The 24,304-nt window shown below is 37.4% G+C and overlaps 1 protein-coding gene across 5 annotated transcripts in view; it reads right to left on the bottom strand.

Annotated features, from left to right (window-relative positions):
- Nucleotides 1–24,304, bottom strand: part of Teh1 (tipE homolog 1 phospholipid transfer protein) — a 507,587-nt gene that overhangs the window by 362,568 nt on the left and 120,715 nt on the right. For 3 of the 5 annotated variants that reach the window (XM_073967243.1, XM_073967235.1, XM_073967251.1), the window contains one exon: nt 11,935–15,455. The exons of 1 other annotated variant lie outside the window; for it this stretch is intronic. In XM_073967243.1, the coding sequence (XP_073823344.1) occupies nt 11,935–12,704 (770 nt within the window). In that variant the 5' untranslated portion in view covers nt 12,705–15,455. Of the gene's footprint in view, nt 1–11,934; nt 15,456–24,304 lie in introns of those variants that run through there. One more of the 5 variants, XM_073967227.1, reaches the window with a different exon arrangement.

The raw sequence follows: 24,304 nt of genomic DNA, 5'->3' as shown, positions 1-24,304 counted from the left end.
GATCTACGGACCGATCTGCGTTGACGGTGAATATCAACGTCGTATGAACCACGAGCTGTATCTGCTATACAACGACATCAATATAGTTAAACGTATCGAGATGCAGCGATTGCATTGGCTAGGCCATATCATAAGAATGAGCGATGATGAACCCGCTAAAAAGGCGTATAAATTTGAGCCACATGGCGGTGCACGCAGAATTGGCAGGCTAAAGAAGAGATGGCGCAAACAAGTGGATGAAGAGATGACAAGGCACGGTATTCCAAAAAGCGAAACACGAAACAGAGAGAATTGGAGATCTTGTCTTAGTTCGGTCTATGGAACAAATGTTCTGTAATGTGCCAGCTAAGTAAGTAAGTATAATATGTATTTCTGAGAGAAAAGAATCAAAATCTACTTTGTAAAGAACCGAGGCGGCTCTAAAAATCGCTTACAAGCTGACTAGACCAAGAGGATATAGTCCTACTTTCGTTTTCCTAGTGAATATACATTTTTTAATTATGAAAGCGAAAGTGGGATTTTTCGATCAAAATGTTTCCCTGACTAGAACAATAAGTATTTCAAATAGAGTTAAACATCGGGAGTACCCAAAGAAATGGACCGATATACTTCATATTAAAATCTGATCTATGTAAATTTTTTTTCGGGAAAAAGTCCATACATCCTGAGATAACGTTTCAAAAGCGCTAAAAGACCCCTGCCAGCAAAAACTAAAATTACTGATGGTCACGATTACTTACAAATGTAACACTTTTCCAAAATTATATCCAGGCAAGTCCATGCTTCCAAAAGCTCTAAAAAATCCTACGGTGACCAACTAAAATGTCTGCTTGGAACCAGGGAGGTAGTCAGAAATGCCTCACGATTCTATTTTGGGGGGAAGGGGGGGCTCAATTGGCAAAATTTGAACTTTTGAAAGTATAATGTATCAAATTTGGCTCAAAACTTACCATTTCGACCCCTGGCAAATATATGGAGTCCACATTCGTTAAGATAAAGGCCGGCATTGAAATCCCAACCCAATGTTAGTCAGGAATCTGCAACGTTATCTACAGGAGGCTGTTTGAGTGGAAGTGTACTTGGTAACCATGCTTTATCTGGAGAAGTGGAGAATGAACTTTGACGACAAACACCTTGAGATCTTTGACTATCAGACTGTGGTTCTCAGAATGAATCTATTTTTTCTATATTTCTATAAGCTGGCCTCGCTCAAATTGAAATATGGGAAAGCTCAACCAATAGCAGATGGACTCCAAGCATAAACACCAGCTAAATGACATACGTTTAGTTCTACTGCAGCAAATGTTCGAAGAGAAAGATCAGACCACACAATCTAGTACTTCTTTGTGTACGATTTGATGGGCAATTATGCTCAATTTAAAGTCGTCTTCACCAATGGTAAAACTGAGATTAAGGAAACAGGCGGCAGAGACAACTTGATATTTATTATCCTCCATTTTACTGAAAGGAGTGAGCTCCCTTTTGTAAAGTAAATGCAGATCACATACATCTACAGTGCACGCTGGAACTATCGTGCCATCCTAGCTCTATCTAGCATTCCAGATCTCTGAAATGATTTCTCGAATTCTAATAGAGAGTTAAACTCGCTTGAATTCGGAAGTACTCCTAAAAGAGCGAATATGCGTTGCTTTTTTTAGTGGGAGTAAAATTCGTTCGAAATCGAGCAGATTCTACTCTTGGGTATTTTCTCAATTCAGAGCTGCCAAACGAAAAGAATGAAAAACAAGTGCATCGAATCATTTCGCCAATTTGCAATCGTTTTCCATTACTACACACGTTTTCCCTTCGATTTCTTAGCGCAAACGCTTATTACATTTCGAACTCACCCTTTTATTTGGCAGCAAGGGGTACTCGCAAGCACTGCCACATAAAAGAAAGGGATTACTTTTTTTGAATCATTATTTACAATCTGTTCAAGGACTATAAGTAAATGCGATAGTAAAACAAAGGGATGGCAAGTAAAATTCTTCTAAAGCTCGTACTCTTTGAGCACTCCCACTTGCAGTAAAATCGAACAAATCGTAGCAGTGGTTTATTCTGATGAAGGTTGTGTAAAATCTGTTCATTTATTCTTATTCATTGGTTCAGTAGTCAGTTGTTCCGCGCTGAAAATTTTGAAGAACTATCTTTAGCAGAGATCTTCAATAAGCCACAGGCAAAAGCGAGCCACTTAGGTACGCACAAATGTTTTTGGTTCTCGAGCATTTTAATAGCGTGTGTGTTTGCCACTCGAGTATTTTTACCACACAACAAAAAGCATTTGATGATGTTTTGGCCGTTGCTTGAGCAAAAGAGATTGGAATGAGTGTAAAACGAATATTGACTTTTGTGCAAAACTCACAAGTGCTCTCTTGATCGTAGGTGAGTGACACAACAAACTCATGAAGAATGTGGGTGAAAAGTATGAGGAGTGTGTATTGTGTGCCTTTGTATGTGTGTGTTTTTGTACGTGGGTACGTGTTTTCTTTTGTTTGTAATATTGTGCGTGGATTTGTTTATGCTTTACATTGGGGGATGTTACTTGTTGCCTGGGCAAACTCATTATCATACAAGTGTTTGAGCCACTTGTGTCACTCTATCTCTCAGAGAGCATACGACAATCGATTGAGTGACAATTGTTACTTGTTGTGCCATGAGTAAGAAGGTAAGGTATAAAATGTTACCGAGTGCGTAAAACGACATGGCAAAGTGTCTATGAGTATGCATTTTAAAAGAACTTGTTTTTTGGGTGGCAATCAATATGTAAGCTTGTTTTTTAACAAGTGGCTCATGAGTGGCAAATTGCATTTCTCTGATCTGTAGCTCTTAATGACTAACAAAAAAATGTGGATTAGGAATTAACTGCACTAAGACACAAATGTTGAACTTTGGTAGAGCAGGTAGCCTTAGGGAGGACCGATAGATCTAGGAGATAAACTAAATTTTGGTAAAATGTTAGGAGATCCAAAGTTCCTAGCATTTTAGTGACATTTTTTTAAATATTGGGGAGAAGTACCGAAAGTTGTGGACCGGCATTGCCCATGAAACTAAGTTTGAATATAATATGACGAAGACCAAATGTTGGACCAAATCGGTTGAACAGTTCGAGAGTTATCGCGCTTTCCGACCGCCACATATAATGACATAGGGGTTTTTACACCTTTCGGACTGTTTTCCCATGAAATATGGACTTGCCCCTGAAAAAACTTTTACCGTCGTAATGGAGGTAGAGAATGCAAATCGCTTCAACAAAAATCAAATCGATCCGAGAGCAGGTTTAAAATGAACTCTTCCGAAATTTTGGGTGAGAGGTACCAGAAGGAGTAGACAAATATAGTCCATATTCGAACCTGATCTATAACTAGTAGATATATTAGGATGTGCAAAGTATAGATTACATCGGTCACTCCCTTCAAGAGTTATCGTGCGCAAAGTTTTTCCGAACATTTTTGAAGTTTTGTGGGGGAGGTATCTGAAGGAGTGGACCTATATAGCCCATCTTCGAATTTAAACTATGTTTTGATAAAATATTACGAAAGCCAAATTTTGGACCGAATCGACAGATCCGATCGAGAGTTATCTTGCGCTCCAACCACTACACAAGGTGTCGTAGGGGCTTTTTGCAAATTTCCGGTCATTTTCTCAGGAAGTATGGACTTGCCCCTGATGAAACTTGTACCGTCGTATGGAGGGAAGTGAATATAAGTTGTTGCAACAAAAATCAAAGCGATTCGAGAGCAGGTCCTAAACTGAACTTATCCGAAATTTTGTGTGGGACGTACCCGAAGGATGGGCCGATTGAGTCCATATTAGAACCTCGTCTAAGTCTGGTAGAAGTTTCACAATGTGCAAAGTATGGACCCAATCGGTTACTCCCTTCAAGAGTTATCATGCCCACAAATTTCCGAACATTTTGGAGCTTTTGTGGGGGAGGTACCGGAAGGAGTGGACCGATATATGTAGCTCATCTTCGAACTTAAACTAAGTTTGGACAATATATTACGAAAGCCAAAATTGAATCGAATCGGGTTATCCGTTCGAGAGTTATCGTGTGCACCAGCCAGCCAGACAGACAGACGGACGGACATTGCTGAATAAACTCCAAATTGTCTGAAACACATTTCGTCCAAACATACTTGGGGTCTAAAACCATTATTTCGATGAGGCACATTTTTCCCGTATGAAAGTGTATATACCCTTTCTAGCCTAAAGGCTGAGGGTATAAAAAATGGTAGAAGTTCAGGTAAGGTACGAAGTGATCATCGCTACCATAAGACTCAAAACGATGGGTCAGTGGAGCAAACGAGACCACGGTCATTCGAGTGGCAGACCGGATACCCGAAGAAGTGCAGTAAACTTGTTTTAAACATTCATATCGAACAGAGAGAGAGAGACATGGTACTAAGGCCTTTTAGTACCTGCTGTTATACAGAGTGAATGCTAGGGGAAGAACGGGGCTGGGACTTTTTATTGAAGAACCGGAGACCAACATCGCTCTCTGTTTGCGGGTTGAAAACACGGCCCTTCTAGGTGATTTCCGAGTGGTTATTGGATGTGTAAATTAAATAAATGAAAGATGCTTCCAAAACCAGACAGCCGCAGCTCGTCTGTATAAAAAATGAGGAAGAAATACCCGACCGTCTTTACCAATTGAGTGGTTGTAAGGCACTCCGAACGTCTGCACCAAGTGAGTGGTTTTAATGTAATAAATTTATTTACATAAAATTTTGTTTAATAGCTACATTACATTAGGTTTCTTAACCTACACTTTCTTTTACAATTCTTATCACTAAAATAAACACAAACATTTGATCATTGAAGAAGGTTCCCATAAAAATGTGGTAAATCTTATGTGCAACAACTACGAAGTAGTGCATACACAAACATTTAGCGATAGCAGCTACCGCTGCATGTGGGATCTTCAACTCTTATCTTCAATGACCAAATCAATACAAAATCAAAGTATTTTGAACAGGGTGTGTGAACTCGGTTAGGGTTACCTCGATGCAAGGAAAGCTATAACAGCCAAGACACTGAAATAAAGAATCAATTACAATCACGAACTCTCAACACGGCTCGGAGCAAATTATATAGGTACCAGGGCAGGCAGGGATTAGAGTTAACGGGTATAAAACCCTATACCATAGAATGACAGACCACGGTAAGCATAGGCAATCTTAGAACCAGTTCTTGGGAAACGACATCTCAACACCATCAGGGTAAACGCGTTAAAAAAAAAATTTGAAATGCGAAATGTAAATCTACCCTCTATCTTCCGAAACCGCTCAAATCTAGTTAGAAGATCATTTTTTCATATGATAGTGGACAACAGCCACGTAATTTATTACGGAAGTTAATATGGGTTCACTTTTTTTATATAGTCCCTATAAAATTGTACCACCCGATTTTCGGTATTTTATTTTAAATGGCTAAAAGTTTGTATTTAGTCTTCCCTAATGTTCAAAATAAGTCCTACAGAGAATTGCTGTTATCGGTCTCACCGAATGGTACCGAACGATTTACGGTATTTTTAAGGTATTTAGTTAGGGGTATAAAACATTCCTTCAAAATATTGCCGGGATATATGTCGAGAAAATTTAAAAAAAAATCATAGAACGTATAATTTCCCGGAATCCTGTCATTTATTTTTCTGATATATCTACCACGTCAATAACACTGTGTAACATTTTATTTTTCAAAGTACAGACCCAAAGACAAAAAACCTAATTGGGTTTTGTTGTGTCAGATTCAGCATAGATTTTATGGCCCCATCTAAACATGGTTAAATATTGACTTTTTAAAGCAATTCGGGGCTATATCTCTAAAAGCAATTCGAATCTTTTTCTGGCCGCGGAAGCAAATTTGTAAATAAGGACAAGAATAATATATTTGGAGAAATAATGAACTCGAAAAATTTCATTTATTGTCATGGTAGAACAAAGAAGGTAGAGTAAATACTAAAACAAATACAACTCAACCGGTACATGTAAGCAAAACAAGGAAATGTCTATAAATTATCGGAATTAATAAAACTAATATTTTTTTCAAATTTGTTTGAATATTTTGAAAAACATGAATAAAAATTCGTTACATTTTCAATTTGAAAGTATCCATATCATTCCACTAAATGGATAATTTCTCACAGAAAGTATAATTCTTGCAAAAATGTTTGGGGTCGCTAAAAATTCATTGAAAAATGAGAAGCTGTTTCAAACTTTTGTTTTTGAAATCAAAAAGCACATGTTTATTTGGGCCTTATTTTTTTTCAAATTTATCAAAATACCACGCACATTAATAAATGTTCTACCGCCTCTATAAGCGGTTTTATGGTGTGCGGCATGTTGTTCGGACATGGAACAGTTTACATACATATCATTGATATGAACAAATCTTTACGGGAAATAGTTTTTTTCTGAATGATATATTTTTTTCGTCAAAATATATACATATGCCGCCCCTAATATACATCGAAAAAGAAATAAAAATATAAAATGTCGTATGGAATTTGACACTAACATCACAGCCCAGTTCAATCAGTTGGGTATTGCTGTTACCTTATTTTGTTCTAGCATGATTTATTGTCTAAAATTTTAGAATATATCTAAAAATTCCATAATTTTTTCATTTCGCAACATATCTGCAAAACTGTTAATGCTTTTTTTTTGGAAAAATATTCGCTATCGCATTGTTTCAACGACAATTAAATCATGGATGCCAATGTGGTGGTTTTCCCGCAACTTGTGGTGATTTCTTACGTACAAAAACCACTGTTCTAGCAGGGATTTCAACTGTTTTGGGGTAAAAATCGCTACAGACCTATGTTACGTATGTGGTATATAGCAATTTTTACCTCAGAACAGTTGGGTTGCCATCAATTTAATGAATATATACATATGTCAATAATACGGTGAAATCCAAAATGCGAAAAAAATGCTCGTGTGAATAGTGTTTGAAATACGTGTTGTAAGAGATATCATACAAAGTGCCACTGAAACGACATGTAATAAGCATCTTAGAGTTTCAAAATGGCTTCAAGAATTTTGGAGAACATTATTTGGAAGATTTTTGCAAAAGGTTACTTGGTTCAACTTTCTATAGTTTCGCTGATACCGACCATATTTCTTGAAATTATGTAAAATTATCTATATTTTATCGATAAGTTCTACTAGTTTCTAGTTTCTACTAGTTAAGAGCAACAATATTGCTAAAGACAGCAAGGCCAAACTCCTATTCGTTTAGATGATGCCATAAAATCCGAACTGGATCTGAAAGGACAAAATCCAACTAGGGTTCTTGTAGTCTCAATATGAACTTTTAAAAAATGCATACTAGAAATTGTTTGCATTTTCAGTGGTGCATAGTATAATGTAATTTGAATTTTTTACCCTATGTCCCAATTTACATTAGGCGAGTTTACTTGCGGCAATTGTCAGTTTGTAGGTGAAGAGGGTGCTGAGAGGCAAAAGGGTTACCATATGCCTCACATCTCTCTCCTACAAAATGACAATTGCCGCAAGTAAACTCGCCCAATGTAAATTGGGACTAAGGAATAAACATAGGGACATTTTTTGAGAAATGTACAGCTGCACGCAGAAAAAAGATATTGTAGGAGCAACCATATTCTAAGAACAAAATAGTGTATTTTAAAAATCTGTAAAAACCAAAAATGTTTTACAATCGATGAATCCGAGTTTCACCCATTTAATGTATATCTCAAGAGTGTGCTCCTTACATTATCCTAGTAATTGGAGTCTAAAGGCCAAAATTTGATGCGTGAATTTTCTTTAAAACCCTATTTTGTGCGTGTAATATTACTGTCATTCAATTTCCTTTGAACCCCGCGTGAATTTAGTTTTTTTACGCGACGGATCTAATGAGCCCCTCCGCGATCGAATCCAAACACCTAAACCGCGGATATAGATACCTTGAAAATAGGAAAATCAGCAAAAATATATATTGACAAATTCCCATACTAAGCCGCGATTTTCTTTAAAATTTTTTGCACGAATGGAATCCTTTATACGCGATTATAATATTTGCGAAAACGCGTGTCATAAACTACAGAAATACGCGAGTAATATGGGTTTTTTTACGCAAAATAGAGTGTGGAGGCACATCCGCGGTTCTTAAAGAATCTATTTGAAATGGATGTATATTGACGTATTTTTGATGGGCGCTAATGACACCGGATGCGCATCAAAATCGTATGCACAATGCGGGACTTTTACCCACTTTAAGGTTTTTGGCATTGTGAGATGCAACTGACGGCACACAATGGCCGCAGACTGAAACATCGAAATATGCATAGGTATTGAAAGAGATTGATTCGCTGTATCCCACAACGGATGCGCATCAACTGATTTTAACTAATTCGCGAATTACAGGCTTTTTAATTTTCATATTTTTTGAATGATTGTAAATTCAATATTACTCTTAATTTCCTATCCTTATAATTTATCACAGTAAGCAACTAAGCTTTTGCGATGGTAAACCATATTTCTTGATGAAGTTTTAGTAGAGTACATTAATTATCGTATGGGATTTTGCGAAATAGTTGGAGAACTCCCAAAAATTTTTTTCTAATTTTTCGAATCAAACCAAAAAATAATTTGCAAAAATATTGTCTAACAAAAAGTTTTTCTCTTTTATTGTTTCTATAATATGCAATTAATGTACCCAATCTTAATAAATTTGGTTTCATATTTTTCTACGCATTGTCTAGATTCCTCAGATATTTTTTAATTTATTTTCTATGGCTTTAGGACAGGATAATTTGGGTTTACTTTCTTCTTCTTTACTTGCCAATCCGTATTCGGATGTTAGCGATCATATAATTACAATTTATGTTATTTTAATTAACTTAATAAATTGTTAATATTATTATACAATTAAATGACATTTTTTATTCAATTATCGAAAGTTTTCAGTTTCTGGCGGCGTTCAAGAGACGTCATTCTTCGTTTAGACCCGTCCATTCTTTAATGTTGTTAATCCATGTTGTTTCTCTTCTTTCTCTGGGTCTTCTTCCTTCGATATTGCTTTGAATAATGGCTTGGTGGAGCTTATATTTTTCATTTCTCATTATATGACCCAAATAAGATGTTTTCCTGGTTTTTATGGTACGTGTTATTTGTGTGATTTACTTTAATATTTGTTTATTATTTGTTGACTTTCCGCGAAAATAATAATAAACTTAGTAAATATTTAAACATATGGAATGCTTATGTATACATTTTCTCATAATAACAAATAAGAGATTTTTAAATATTTTTCTTTGTATGAGAATAAAAATCGCTATAACTTTTGCGCGCATCGGACAGATTTCAAACCAGAATTTTTTCCTTAAGCTCTGTACCAAAAATTGTAGACGTGCATGCAAAAAACTTAAATTTTTTCAAATAGAATTGCAAAGGAATTTTGATTTTTACCATATATTGTTGGTCCAACAATATATTTTGTGCCATTAAGGTTCCTAACACAAAGTATATGGTTGAAACAACAATACGTATTTTCAGATTTTTAAAATACACTAATTTGCTCTTAAAATATGATTGCTCCTACAATATCTCTTCTCTGCGTGTGTGTTCAAAATAATAGGAGTGCCCATGCACACTGAGGAAATTGTCAAATCAACATGGTCACACTTCTCCATTATGGCCTATTTTGTATTTGTTTAAAATTGTTAACATCCCAAGTGTTAATTCATTAACAGAAATGTGGCAATTTGTTTTAAATTAGTTGCTATTTACACCAACGTTTTAAATCGTCTTCAAATTTTTTTGTTCAAAAAAATAGAAGTGTGAAAGAAACAAGTAAAAAAGTATCAGTCGGCTTTGCCGACAGAGATATACCCTCAGCCTGTGAAAATTGAAACACTTTTTTCACAAAAAACTTATGTATTTAGGGGGCTTCAAAATGAACCGACAAAAATGTTGATTAGGATTAAAGTTCAACAATTTTGCTGAAAAGGTACTTAAAGGAATGGACCGACATAGACCATGGGGGTGCCATAGGGGGTTATTACACCCTTCGGGCTGTTTTCTCAAGAAGTATGGACTTGCCCCTGAAACAACTTTTACCATCGTAATTGAGGCAGCGAATGTAAGTTGCTTCAACAAAAATCACAGTGATTCAATAGCAGGTCTTAAAGTGAACTTATCCAAAATTTTGTGTGGAAGGTACGGGATGGAGTGGACAAATATAGTCCATATTCGAACCTGATCTATATCTGGTAGATATTATGAGAATGTGTAAAGTATGGACCAAATCGGTTACTCCCATCAAGAGTTATCGTGCGCACAATTTCTCCGAATATGTTTGAACTTTTGTGGGGTAGGAACCTGAAGGAGTGGGCCGATATGGCTTATCTACGAACTTAAAGTAAGTTTGGACACAACATTACGAAGGCCAAATTTTGGCCGGAATCTGCATTTCTGTTCGAGAATTATTTTGCGCTTCCACCCATAAACATGGTGTCATAGGTTTTGTTTTTCAACTTTCAGGCTATTTTTTCAGGAAGTATTGACTTGCCCCTGAGGAAACTTGTACCTTCGTATAGGGGACAGTGAATACAAGATGTTACAACAAAAACCAAGGCGATTGAGAGCAGGTCCTAAACTGAACTTTTCCGAAATTTTGTGTGGTAGGTACTCGAAGGAGTTTACCGATTGAGTCCATATTGGAAAATCATCTACGTCTGGCAGAAATTTCACGATGTGCAAAGTATGGACCAAATCGGTTAATTTCTTCAAGAGTTATCGTGCGCACAAATGTTCCGAACATTTCTTTTGTGGGGAAGGTACCGGAAGGAGTGGACCGATATAACCCATCTCCGAACTTAAACCAAGTTTGGACATAATATTACGAAAGCCAAATTTTGGACCGAATCGGTTGATCCGACAGACAGACGGACATGGCTAAATCAACGGAAACGGATTTCGTCCAAACATACTTGGGGTCTAAAACCATTATTTCGATAAGGCAAATTTTGCCCGTATGAAAGTGTATATACCCTCGTTAGCATAAGTGCTGAGGGTATAAAAATATAGTACGGTGTATACCAAACCTCATGTAGTCAAAGCCTGCCTATCAGAGAATGGTGTACAATTGCATTTCAAGTGATCACGATTTAATTTTTTTTTTTTTTTGAATAGAATAGAAGCGAAATTGTTTGTGCACAAAGCTTACATCCTGAGGACTTTAAAATATTATTTGGTCGAGGAATGAATGCCTTATATATACGCATTTTTGGCCGATCATTACATAAAGAGCTAAGGGGAACTGGCTTAAACATTGCTCAAGAATCAAAATAAACTATTTTATCCTATTATTTTGAGCGCCACTGTATATTGTCCTATATAAGGGGACGATATTTCCGAACAAAATAATTCCATAAATAACGATTTTTTATGGAAAAAAAAATATTTTTAAACTTATTTTTAGTTTGATAACCAATAGACGGTTTTATAATTTCGTTATCATGTATTAAGTGTATTTTAAGCAGCGCCAACTTATGCTCTCGTATTTGTTTTTTCTTCATTCGAACTATGCAGAACTGTTGGACAGACGGAAAGAAATGGCTCGTTGACCAAAAAAATGACATTATTTACACCAAATAATTCCGTAATAACACAAATCATTTCTAAGTGCACTATTAGTAAAGACCACCATAGATTTGTTCCAGAACTAAAAAGTTTTTACAATTTTTACCACTTTTACACATTTTACCCGAAAAAGCATTCCCGTACACAAAATAGTGGTAAAATGTTCACTTCTCTTTAAACAAAAATGGCGCTGAATGACGCTCTCTTTAAAAACGTTTTACACGACAAATTTGGAACATCTGTCACTCTTTGATAAGTTCCTAAAACAAACAATTATCCTTAACCCCCAATGTAAAATCCAAATATAATCAAAACATCTCTGTCAACTTACCTTAAATTATCAATACGTGGCCTTCGACACTGCGGCCGATTACGCCGATGACTACGATCCTTTTTACAGCGGCAGTCACAGTGCATTATGCACAAAGCTATCGATGAGATCAGTGTTATCACAAATGGCACGGCAAAAAAATGCACAATCACATGGACCTGGTCGTCGTGACTGTACGATGTGAGGACAACGGTTTTATTCTTACGCGAATAGTAGCACGGATAGATGGCGCCCTCGACACCGTAAAATGCATTAAACGTTTTACACGTCACCGTGGGCGGATAGCCACAGCCCTTGATATTGACGAGCAGTGTTGCCTCCTCCGATTGCGTCCAATCGGCTGTGTAATTTGTATAGTCGGTCATGTTTTCGGGTATTGTGATATTATCTTCGATAAACGTCACATAGATATGAACACACTTGTATAGATCGGAGGTGCAGCCCTCGCGGCACGAGCTCCACGAGCAGTTGAATATACCGACGAGATCTTCGCGGCGCGATGTTGTGCAGAGCGTGGGATTCTCGATGAAATCGTGACTGAGTGTCGATATCGCCGGATCGACATAGAGGGGTACGAGGAACAGTAGCGAGGCACCAGCGGTCACCGAGAAGAAGGCGAGTGTGGAGGTAGCATAAAAGCTAAGACGTTCGCGCCACGAACGAAAGCGCCGGTTACCATTTTTCTTTTTCGGAGCCAGTTCTCGTAGTTTACGTAACCGTAACTCTTGTTGTTGCTGCTCGAGTAGTAATTCCGAACTGCCACTCCTCATATTATTGTCCGTGCACACAGGGCGATTATTTTGATGATGTTGATAGTCTCCAGCAGCAGCACCAACACCAGCGCCGCGGGCGGCGGCAGCAAGAGCAGCCGACGAGGATGATGTCGACACTGCAGCTGCAGCAACAGCACACTCTCGGCACGTAGACGTGTTGTTGGTTGCAGCAAATGCCGATGATTTTCCACCTCTTCCTGTTGTTGCACCACCAACACCACTCACAGAATAATTTGAATACTTTTGTTGTTGTGGTCTCAAATCTTCACACGTTTTACAGCGCAAATACGATGCAGTGACTGATTTCGGAAGTGAGCCTACGCCGCCACCGCCTCCCAGGATACACACAGCCTCTGTTGTGGGGGTGTTGTAGCTCTGTTGATGGATAACAGTGCTCTGTTGCTGGCTAGGAGATGTAACAGATGTACACGTTGAGGAACGTTTGGTGGTCGAACCACTTTTGGAACCTGTAAAACTGGCTGAGGAGGCAATGGCGGCGTTGTTGCTGGCAGTTGCTGCTGGTGTGGGTGAGCAGGTGACGACGATGGGTTCCAGGGGTGTAATGTTATTCTCGTCGCTAACGTTTCGATTTTCAGTGGCAAATCTTGTGGTTCTCTTATTTTTAGATGCTTTTGTTGCTGCTGTTGGCGGCGGTTCAGAGGGGCGGCTGGTTGAGATGGAGGGTTTCGGTGTTGCTGTAGTTGCCGAGACTGAAACGGAACTTGATGTTGCTGCTGTATTGCAGGTGGGTACAATGGTGTCGTAGTTGATAGTGGTGGGAGTGGGAGTGGGCGTGCTGCTGATGTTGTTGTCGTCGTCGTTACTGTTATGTTTGTGTATGGCTGCCGAAGTCTGAATGATGCTGGTGTTGGTGTTGCTACTCGGACTCTCCGAGTGTTCCGATGCCGATGCGCTGGCTGGGGTGACGACGACGACGTTTGTGCTGCCGGCTGCACGGGGAACAATACGCTGAGCAGCAGTGGCAGCCGTAGCGTCAGAGACGCAAACGACGTCGTCGTGTTTGCTAACTTTTGAGGATTGTATGTTGCCAGTGTTGTTGAGAATTTGGAAAACAAAAAAGAAAACTACCGAGAATCACCTCGTCCTCTTTCGTCAAATTCTCTTTTGGGTCGAATCTTAGGATTTTGATGTTGTTGGCCTCTCAATCCAATGCATTGGGGGAGGAGTGATTATTGCTTGATGATTGGTCAAGGTAAATAATTTAAAGTTGTTTTGTTTTGCTTTTAAATTTCGAGAAAATGAAAATAAAACTATCCTCAATTGTCGCGAAAAAGGGCAGCTTGAACAACAGTAAGAGTGAGTGGGAGGGAATATTTTCTTATGTTTGTGTGGCAATATTTTTCTTTCACTTTGCTTGTATTCTCTTTCGGGATTTTTTGTTTATTCTTCGTCTTCTTCTCGGTATGCCAAGTAGAATAACAACAATAAAATTAAATCACAACATTGCACTAGGATAAGAACACATTGACTAACAAACGAACGAGCGAACGACAGACCGAACGAGCGACGGAACAATCAAATATGGACGCTTACGTTGACTGCAACCGTTTAAGCAAACGACTGCTCTGTTACATTGGAAAAACGGAAATGCACTCTCATCAAAATGGTATCCCTACAACTGGGCATTCCATGTAAACACTTAGGCACAAACACACACACACACGAACACGTTGTCGCATTCACGGCTGGCTGGTAGCTACATAAATGCCTATCTTGGACCACCGTAAAACGAGAGCTGCGAGAGACACAAACACAACGCCCGATAGATGGTGACAGAATGGGAACAGAACACAGAGTAATTTCGGGGATAGTAGTTGTAGTGGTGACATTCACAGCACATAACGGTATCACTTGCTGCTAGCTGGCTGGCTGACGGGCTTGCTCAGGCGCTAACTAACAAACACACCCGCACTGAGTTCGAAAGTAATCGTTATCCTGTCACAGAGCATTAGTATTTGTTGTCGTTCCTGCTTCAGCTGCTGACTGTGATGATAATGACGATGAGGTGGAAACGTTACTCTCTGTGGTTTTAGGCGCCTGCTCATATACTGCTGAGATGAGATGGATTTAGATAAGGAGAAATTGAGAGTTTGACATCATACATCGCCACAAACTCTTTGAGTTATAATTTGTTAACTGTTGTATGGCAAACGGCGAGTTGAGAACATTTTGGGGACAAAGAGGGAGAGCGAACGCGAGTTTTATAGAAGAGTATTTTTTAATGGATGTTGAGTTTAAGAGTTAATTTCATGACAATGTTTTTCTTTTCTTCAACAAACAGCTGATATTTTTGTTGTGATTATTTTGTGTGTGTTTGATGTTTTACAGCGCAGATTTTCTCTTTGTTTTCTTTTACATTTTATTCTTACTCTTGAATTCTTTATTGCTGGCATATGTTTTTTGCACTTGTAATAATGGCCTACTGACAATGAAAGATTTGTTTATGTTTTTTGTTGTTGTTTGTTTTTTGCTCTTATTTCACTTCACTTCTTCACACACAGCTGATTTCGAAAAAAAATGAGAGAGACTTTGGGGTTTTTTTTTGTTTGTTTACATTTTCGAATGACTATTTTTTGCACACTCAAGATGATGACACTTTGTAATTGTTGTGATGTTGGTTGGTTTTCTTTTGCAAATGTCACAGGTAAAATTCGAATAAGAAAAATTGTGTTTAGCTTCTCGTTTTGCTTTGGGATATATTACGGTTCACTGTTTAGCAAATTATATCTGAAAATAGAAGACGAAGAAGGAGGTTATGAAATGGTAGTTTAAAAGTATTCAAAAGCATTAAAATGTACAAGAGCTAACGGAGAAATGAGACAATAATGTTGTTTGATTTAATTGTTTAATCAAGTTTAAAAATTCTGCAAATAAATATTTAAATTAAAAATATATATTTTTTTTTTAAATTTTTTCGAAGGATTAGTTCAGAAATCATTACACTTATTTTCAAACATATTATTGACCATTGCCACAAGTTAGCTTTTGTTATTTTTATTAATGGAAAATATGCATATTTTGATCTACGGTTTTTAAGAATTACAACAGCTAACAATTTTGCAATATCACAATAGTAAAATTGTGCAGTTAGAAAAATTTCAATGAAAATATTTCATTCAGATATAGTTCAACAAATTTTCCACGAAGTAAATAGAACAATTTTAAAATTAATCTTAAATGACTTTGATTTTAGCCTGGAGGTTTTTTTACGTTCCAAGATTCTTTATAAAAAAATATGCATGGTCATTAATTATATTTTTAACGACAGATCCTATAAAATTCTGACTAATAGTGTTTTGTCGTGTGTGTAATTATGGTCTTAGGACTACTTGTAAATTGACAGATTCTTTAATATTAAACACCAAGTTTTTATCCGAATACAAAAGTTAAGTTGAATGCGTAAGTCCTCATAAAGTGCATATTTCGTCGTCAAGCAAATGCCTTCAATTAATTCAGATTTAAAAAATTTAATTTAGATTTTTAATAGTGCTGCGTATAAGAATTGACGTAACGTATACGACCTAATAGGTATTAGGTTGGGATAAAAAGTAGGTTGGGATAAAAAGTACTATGAAAGTATTTAATTGAATCTATTTAAATAACAAGTAAAAAAGTATTACGGTGCGCCTTAACTAATTTGAAATAAGAGGTGCTTACACCTGGAAAGTTTTCGCGGATTCTGAAACTACAATATTCGTAGATGAGAAAAATCAAAAAACAAATCCCCGGAGAGATTTTCAAATAAATCGCGGTCAAAGTTCACATTTTTAGGACTTTTTTACGTTTTCACGATTTTGCTTGGAAACCGCAAGCTCTATCGAAATAAGATAAGAAAAAAATATCTAAAGGTAGAAACACAATGAAATACGATGCTTTTTATACCCTCAGCCTTTAGGCTAAGGAGGGTATATACACTTTGATACGATGAAAATGTGCCTCATCGAAATAATGGTTTTAGACCCCAAGTATGTTTGGACGAAATGTGTTTCAGACAATTTTGAGTCGATCTAGCCATGTCCGTCCGTCTGTCTGTCCGTCTGTCTGTCTGTCTGTCCTGCTGGCTGGAGCGCACGATAACTCTCGAACGGATGAACCGATTCGGTTCAAATTTTGGCTTTCGTAATATTTAGCCCAAACTTAGTTTAAGTTCGAAGATGACCTACATCGGTCCACTCCTTCCGGTACCTCCCACACAAAAGTTCAAAAATGTTCGGAAAGTTTGTGCGCACGATAACTCTTGAAGGGAGTGACCGATTTGGTCCATACTTTGTACAGCGTAAACTTTCTACCAGAGTAATATGAGGTTCCAATATGGTCTCAATAGGTCCACTGCTTCGGGTACCTCCCACACAAAATTTCGGAAAAGTTCAGTTTAGGGCCATCTCTCGAATCGCTATGATTTTTGTTTTAGCAACTTGTATTCACTGCCCTCCATACGACGGTACAAGTTTCATCAGGGGCAAGTCCACACTTCCTGAGAAAATAGCCTGAAAGTTGCAAAAAACCCCTATGACACCGTGTGAGGTGGTTGGAAATCTCGAACGGATCTGCCGATTCGGTCCAAAATATGGCCTTAGTAATATTTTGTCCAAACATAGTTTAAGTTTGAAGATAAGCCCTATTGGTCCACTCCTTCAGGTACCTCCCCCACAAAAGTTCAAAAATGTTCGGAAAAATTGTTCGTACAGTAACTCTTGAACGGAGTGGCCGAATTGGTCTATACTTTACACATCCTAATATATCTACCAGATATAGATCAGGTTCAAATATGGACTATATTTGTCCACTCCATCCGGTACCTCCCACACAAAATTTCGGATAAATTCACTTTATGACCTAATATCGAATCACTTTGATTTTTGTTGAAGCAACTTGCATCCGCTGCCTCTTTTACGATGGTAAAAGTTTTTAGGGGCAAGTCCATACTTCTTGAGCAAACAGCCCGTACAGTGTAAAAGCCCCCTATGGCACCATATGTTGTGGCTGCAGATCCACTTCCATAACGGTCAATGTCGATCCATTCCTTTTAGTATCTCCTCCGCAAAACTCTTGATCTTTAAACCTAATCAACATTTTTGTTGGCTCAAATGCCCAAAATTTTTAAAACCCCCTAAAAACACACGTATTTTATGAAAAATTTTTTTCAATATACACAGGCTGAGGGTATATCTCTGTCGGCAACGCCGACTGATACTTTTTTACTTGTTCACGCTCAGTTTCATGCAAAAGACTAAAAGCCAAATACTACCTACTTCAAATGAATTAGGCAGCATTTGAATTAGGTAGTACTTGGCCTTTAATCTTTTACATGAAATTGACCATGAAAAAAGCGGCGTATTTCATTCTGTTCACACCTTAACAGTGAAAATTCCCCAATGTCCCACTAAAAATTGTCTTCAATGGTATTTTAGTAGTTTTTACCATTTTTGAGATATAGAAATTCAAATTGGAACAATGTACTGACTGTATTGCCTCCTTATAAAACAATGCCATGTAGGGTGCACCTTAACTAAGTTTCAATGAAAACCGCTTGCACATGTCGAGTTTTTGTGGATTCTGAAATAGCAATGTTTATAGATGAGAAACATTAAAAAAAAAAAAAAAAAAAAAAACAAGTAAAAAAAGTGTCAGTCGGTTTTGCCGACAGATGTATACCCTCAGCCAATGTGAATTGAAACTTTCATCTACGGACAGATTGAATGTATTTAGCGTATCTTCAGAATTTTGTGGCCCTTTTTCAACATTTGAACTTGCCGACAAAAATGTGGATTAGGAATTAATTAATTTGTGGGGAGGTACCCTTAGGGAGGACCTATATGGGCCATTTCAGAAGTTAAACTAAATTTTGACAAAATATTAGGAGATTCAAAGTTTGGACCAAATTGGTCGCACCATTCAAGTGATATCATCCTAACATTTTAGTGAAATTTTTTAAATATTGGGGAGAAGTACCGGAAGTTTGGATAAAATATGACGAAGATCAAATGTTTCACCAAATCGGTAGAACAGTTCGAGAGCCACATATGGTGACATAGAGCTTTTTACAACTTTCGGGATGTTTTCCCAAGAAATATGGACATGCTCCTGAAAAAACTTTTACCGTCGTAATGGAGGTAGCGAATGCAAATCGCTTCAACAGAAATCAAAGTGATTCGAGAGCAGGTCTTAAAGAGAACTTATCCGAAATTTTGTGTGGGAGGTACCCAAAGGAGCGCACAAATATAGTCCATATTCGAACCTGATCTATATCTGGTAGATATATTGGGATGTTATCGTGCGCATATTTTTTCCAAAGATTTTTAAATTTTTGTGACGGAGGTACCTGAAGGAGTGGACCGACATGGTTTATCTTCGAGCTTAAACTATGTTTGGACAAAATATTACGAAGGCCAAATTTTGGATTGGATTGGCAGATCCGTTCGAGATTTATCTTGCGCTCCAACCACTACACACTGTGTCATAGGGTTTTTTTTGCACCTTTCAGGCAATGAAGTATGGACTTGCCCCTTATGAAACTTGTACCGTCGTATGGGGGACAGCGAATACAAGTTGCTACAACAAAAATCAAAGCGATTCGAGAGCAGGACCTAAACTGAACTTTTCCGAAATTTTGTGTGGGAGGTACCCGAAAGAGTGGACCGATTGAGTCCATATTTAAACCTCACCTAAGTCTAGTAGAACTTTCGCGATGTACAAAGTGTGGGCCAAATCGGTTACTCCCATCAAGAGTTATCGTGCGCACAAATGTTCCGAACATTTTCGAACTTTTGTGGGGGAGGTACCGGAAGGAATGGACCGATATAACCCATCTTCGAACTTTAACTAAGTTTGGGCAAAATATTACGAAGGCCAAATTTTGAACCGAATCGGTTGCTCCGTTCGAGTGTTATCGTGCGCACCAGCAAGACAGACGGACGGACATGGCTAAATCAACTCCAAATTGTCTGAAACACATTTCGTCCAAACATACTTGGGGTCTAAAACCATTATTTCGATGAGGCACATTTTGCCCGTATGAAAGTGTATATACATTCGTTAGCATAACTGCTGAGGGTATAACAAGAAAAAAATCACTGGAGGGAGTTTTAAATAAATCACGGTCTAAGCTCTTATTTTGAAATTTATTTTTGGTTTTCGAGATTTTGCTTGGAAACCGCAAGTCCTATCGAAATGGTGTTAGAAGAAATGTTGTAGTTGTGAGAATTCTCTAGATGATTGATCATTATGATTTGTTCCTAGGCATAAAGGACAAAACAAGAGAATTTTCACTGCTACAACATATTCTTTAGTTCCACTTTGATAGAGCTTGCGATTTCCCAGCAAAATCGCGAAAATCTATAAAAACACTAAAAATGTGAACTTTGACCGTGATTAATTTACCACTATGCTACGTTTCTCGGGTGGTTAGACCGATCATCAGGCATATTGAATGGTGTTTTTAGTGAGTGGACGAAGGCTAAGCTTGGAAACTAGCATTTATATCACAAATCATTCGAAATTTGTATATTCTAATTATTTATTTCAATATGCCTGATGATCGGTCTAACCACCCGAGAAACGTAGCATAGTGGTTGAATGTGTGGGGCTTCGGTGGATTCCTAATTTTTCAATGTACCTCTTAGGTCAAAATAGCTCAACTCGAAGGAGAATAAATTCAAATATCACTCTAAACAAGTCAAAAAGTATCAGTCGGCTTTGCCGACAGATATATACCCTCAGTCTGTGCACATTGAAACACTTTTTTCACAAAAAACAAGTAAAAAAGTATCAGTCGGCTTTGCCGACTTATGTATTTAGGGGGTTTCAAAATTTTGGTCGAATGAACCGACAAAAATGTTGATTAGGATTAAAGTTCAAAAATTTTGCATAAAAGGTACTTAAAGGAATGGACCGACATAGACCATGGGGGTGCCATAGGGGATTTTTACACCCTTCGGGCTGTTTTCTCAAGAAGTATGGACTTGCCCCTGAAACAACTTTTACCATCGTAATTGAGGCAGCGAATGTAAGTTGCTTCAACAAAAATCAAAGTGATTCAATAGCAGGTCTTAAAGTGAACTTATCCGAAATTTTTTGTGGGAGGTACGGGATGGAGCGGACAAATATAGTCCATATTCGAACATGATCTATATCTGGTATATATTATGAGAATGTGTAAAGTATGGACCACATCGGTCACTCCCATCAAGAGTTATCGTGCGCACAATTTTTCCGAATATTTTTGAACTTTTGTGGGGTAGGTACCTGAAGGAGTGGACAGATATGGCTTATCTACGAAGGCCAAATTTTGGCCGGAATCGGCATATCCGTTCGAGAATTATCTTGCGCTTCCACCCATAAACATGGTGTCATAGGGTTTGTTTTTTAACTTTCAGACTATTTTTTCAGGAAGTATGGACTTGCCCTGATGAAACTTGTACCTTCGTATAGGGGACAGTGAATACAAGATGTTACAACAAAAACCAAGGCGATTCGAGAGCAGGTCCTAAACTGAACTTTTCCGAAATTTTGTGTGGGAGGTACTCGAAGGAGTTTACCGATTGAGTCCATATTGGAACCTCATCTAAGTCTAGTAGAAATTTCATAATGTGCAAAGTATGGACCAAATCGGTTACTCCCTTTAAGAGTTATCGTACACACAAATTTTCCGAACATTTTCGAACTTTTGTGGGGGAGGTACCGGAAGGAGTGGACCGATATAATCCATCTTTGAACTTGAACTAAGTTTGGACAAAATATTACGAAAGCCTCATTTTGGACCGAATCGACAGATCCGTTCGAGAGTTATATTGCGCTCCAACCACTACACACGGTGTCAGAGGGTTTTTTGTAACTTTCAGGCTATTTTCTCAGGAAGTATGGACTTGCCCCTAATGAAACTTACAGCGTCGTATAGAGGACAACGAATACAACTTGCGTAAACAAAAATCAAAACGATTCGAGACCAGGTCCTAAACTGAACTTTTCCCAAATTTTGTGTGGGAGGTACCCGAAGGAGTTGACCGATTGAGTACATATTGGAACCTAATCTAAGTTTTGTAGAAATTACACGATGTGCAAAGTATGGACCAAATCGGCCACTCCCATCAAGAGTGCGCAAAATTTTTCTGAATATTTTTGAACATTTGTGGGGTAGGTACCTGAAGGAGTGGACCGATATGACTTATCTACGAACTTAAACTAAGTTTGGAAACAATATTACGAAGGCCAAATCTTGGCCGGAATCGGCATATCCGTTCGAGAATTATCTTGCGCTTCCACTCATAAACATGGTGTCATAGGGTTTTTTTAACTTTCAGACTATTTTTTCAGGAAGTATGGACTTGCCCTGATGAAACTTGTACCTTCGTATAGGGGACAGTGAATACAAGATGTTACAACAAAAACCAAGGCGATTCGAGAGCAGGTCCTAAACTGAACTTTTCCGAAATTTTGTGTGGGAGGTACTCGAAGGAGTTTACCGATTGAGTCCATATTGGAACCTCATCTAAAGTATGGATCAAACCGGTTATTCCCTACAAGAGTTATCGTGCGCAAAAGTTTTGCGACAATTTTTGAACATTTGTGGGGGAGGTACCTGAAGGAGTGGACCTTTATGGCCCATCTTCGAAATTAAATCGAATCTGGAAAAAATATATCGATACCCAAAATTTGAACCGAATCGATTGATCCGTTCGAGAGTTATCGTGCGCACCAGCCAGCCAGACAGACGGACAGACAGACAGACAGACGGACGGACATTGCTAGATCTACCCAAAATTGTCTGAAACGGATATCGTACAAACATACTTGGGGTCTAAAACCATTATTTCGATTAGGCACATTATTGGTCGTATCAAAGTGTAAACACCGTCTTTAGCCTAAAGGCTGAGGGTGTAAAAAATGACCTTCGCCTTAATAAGGCAACACAAAAAAATGATTGTTTGTATCCATTAAAAGTTTTAATTCAAAATAAATTTTCTTGATTTTATTTTCACCACAAAAATGTATAATTTCAAACCCTCCATTTGTCAATTATATAGTATTTATTGCATTTTCATCCTCCACACTATCTACAATACCTTCTCCTGTGTGAAATTCTTATTTCTTAAACAGCCTAATGCATTATATGTATTTATAACATTTTTCTCACACCACATATCAACTAAAATTTACACTTCCTCCACCCCTTTCCTAAACCACAAAAAATGCCCAACTGGTTTATTTGCATCATTAATAAGTCAAGAATTTTGCAATGTTTTCCCTGCTGTGTTATTTTCATTCATAAACATTGCACCACTCTACACATGGTGAAGGGCATATTTTCGAGAGGATAGAAAAAAACAAACTACCCACATTTAAACAAGAAAACTCTCATTTTGTGGCTATTCGTTGTTTCTTTCATTCCAAACATATGAAACTAATATACACAACAATGAATATAAAGAAAGCAACGGAAATTTCATTGAGTACAAAAATAAAACACAACAATACATGAAGGTGTAAATGTGTATTTAACATTGTATGGAGAGCATGACCGTAGACCCATTTTGTAATTTTGTTGATGTAGGTTAGTACGAACAGAGGCCGAAAAATAATCAGGCCATTCTATGCTCTTTTTATATCGCATTTCTATGTAAAGTTCTCTCACTTTGAATTAGTTGTATTTCTCTGTAGTATTCCGATTATCTCTTTTCAAAAATACAAGGATATTCCCTTGAGTATATATGTTCTCTCTCAATCGCCAGCACTCCTTATGGTCACCATGCCCTTGCTCAATGTAGATAAAATCTCATTTAGATTCTTGGTTGTTTTTCTTTGGTTTTGTTTCTCTCGTTTACTACTCGTATACTCACACAAACACACACATACTCACACACTGTTGTTTATTACATGTTATTTGCCCTTATATTGACTGACTGTAACCTTAAAAAAATGACTAGTGAGTGGGTGGAATTTATTATTTATGAACTTTTCTTCCTCGTTTTGTTTTTGTTGTTCATTTTTTGCAGCTAGTTTGTTTTTGGTTTTGTTGTTATTTTGCAAGTTATAAAAAGGGCGGCCAACAAAAGCAGAGTATTCTTTTTTTCTGTTCTATGAAATATGGCTTTTATAAATAATTTAATTTCAAATTATTATAGTTAACAAAACTATATATATCGCAATTAAATATTGAAATGCGAAAATGTGGTGGATATTTGTATACAAATTTTGGACACACCTTAAATAGATTCGGCAGATTGTTGCAGATTGTTTATTCAATAAAACGAAAGAATAAAAAAATATTATTTCTAAGAAAAATATAACATTGCTGCATAGTGTTCTGCATAAGTCATACGTAACGTATACGTGTTGTCACAGCGTATACGACATAATGACCATTATAACTTATTTAGAAGTAAAACTATCCCAGCAAAATGTTTGTAGCCAAAGAAGTAGTTAAATCATGAGTGCAAGTGATTCCGGACTACATCTTTTTATGTGAAAGAAGTCATGATTTTTTCAAGGGCATGGTGCAGTGAAGATACTGTCTAATTTACTTCTTAAGCACACATTTTGCAATAGTTCTTTGTAGTGAATAAATCACAACAACATAT

This window comes from Musca autumnalis, unplaced genomic scaffold (assembly GCF_047663935.1).
Source record: "Musca autumnalis isolate F117 unplaced genomic scaffold, ASM4766393v1 scaffold_1, whole genome shotgun sequence".
NCBI classification, from domain to species: domain Eukaryota; kingdom Metazoa; phylum Arthropoda; class Insecta; order Diptera; family Muscidae; genus Musca; species Musca autumnalis.
This window is presented reverse-complemented; position numbering and strand designations above follow the sequence as displayed.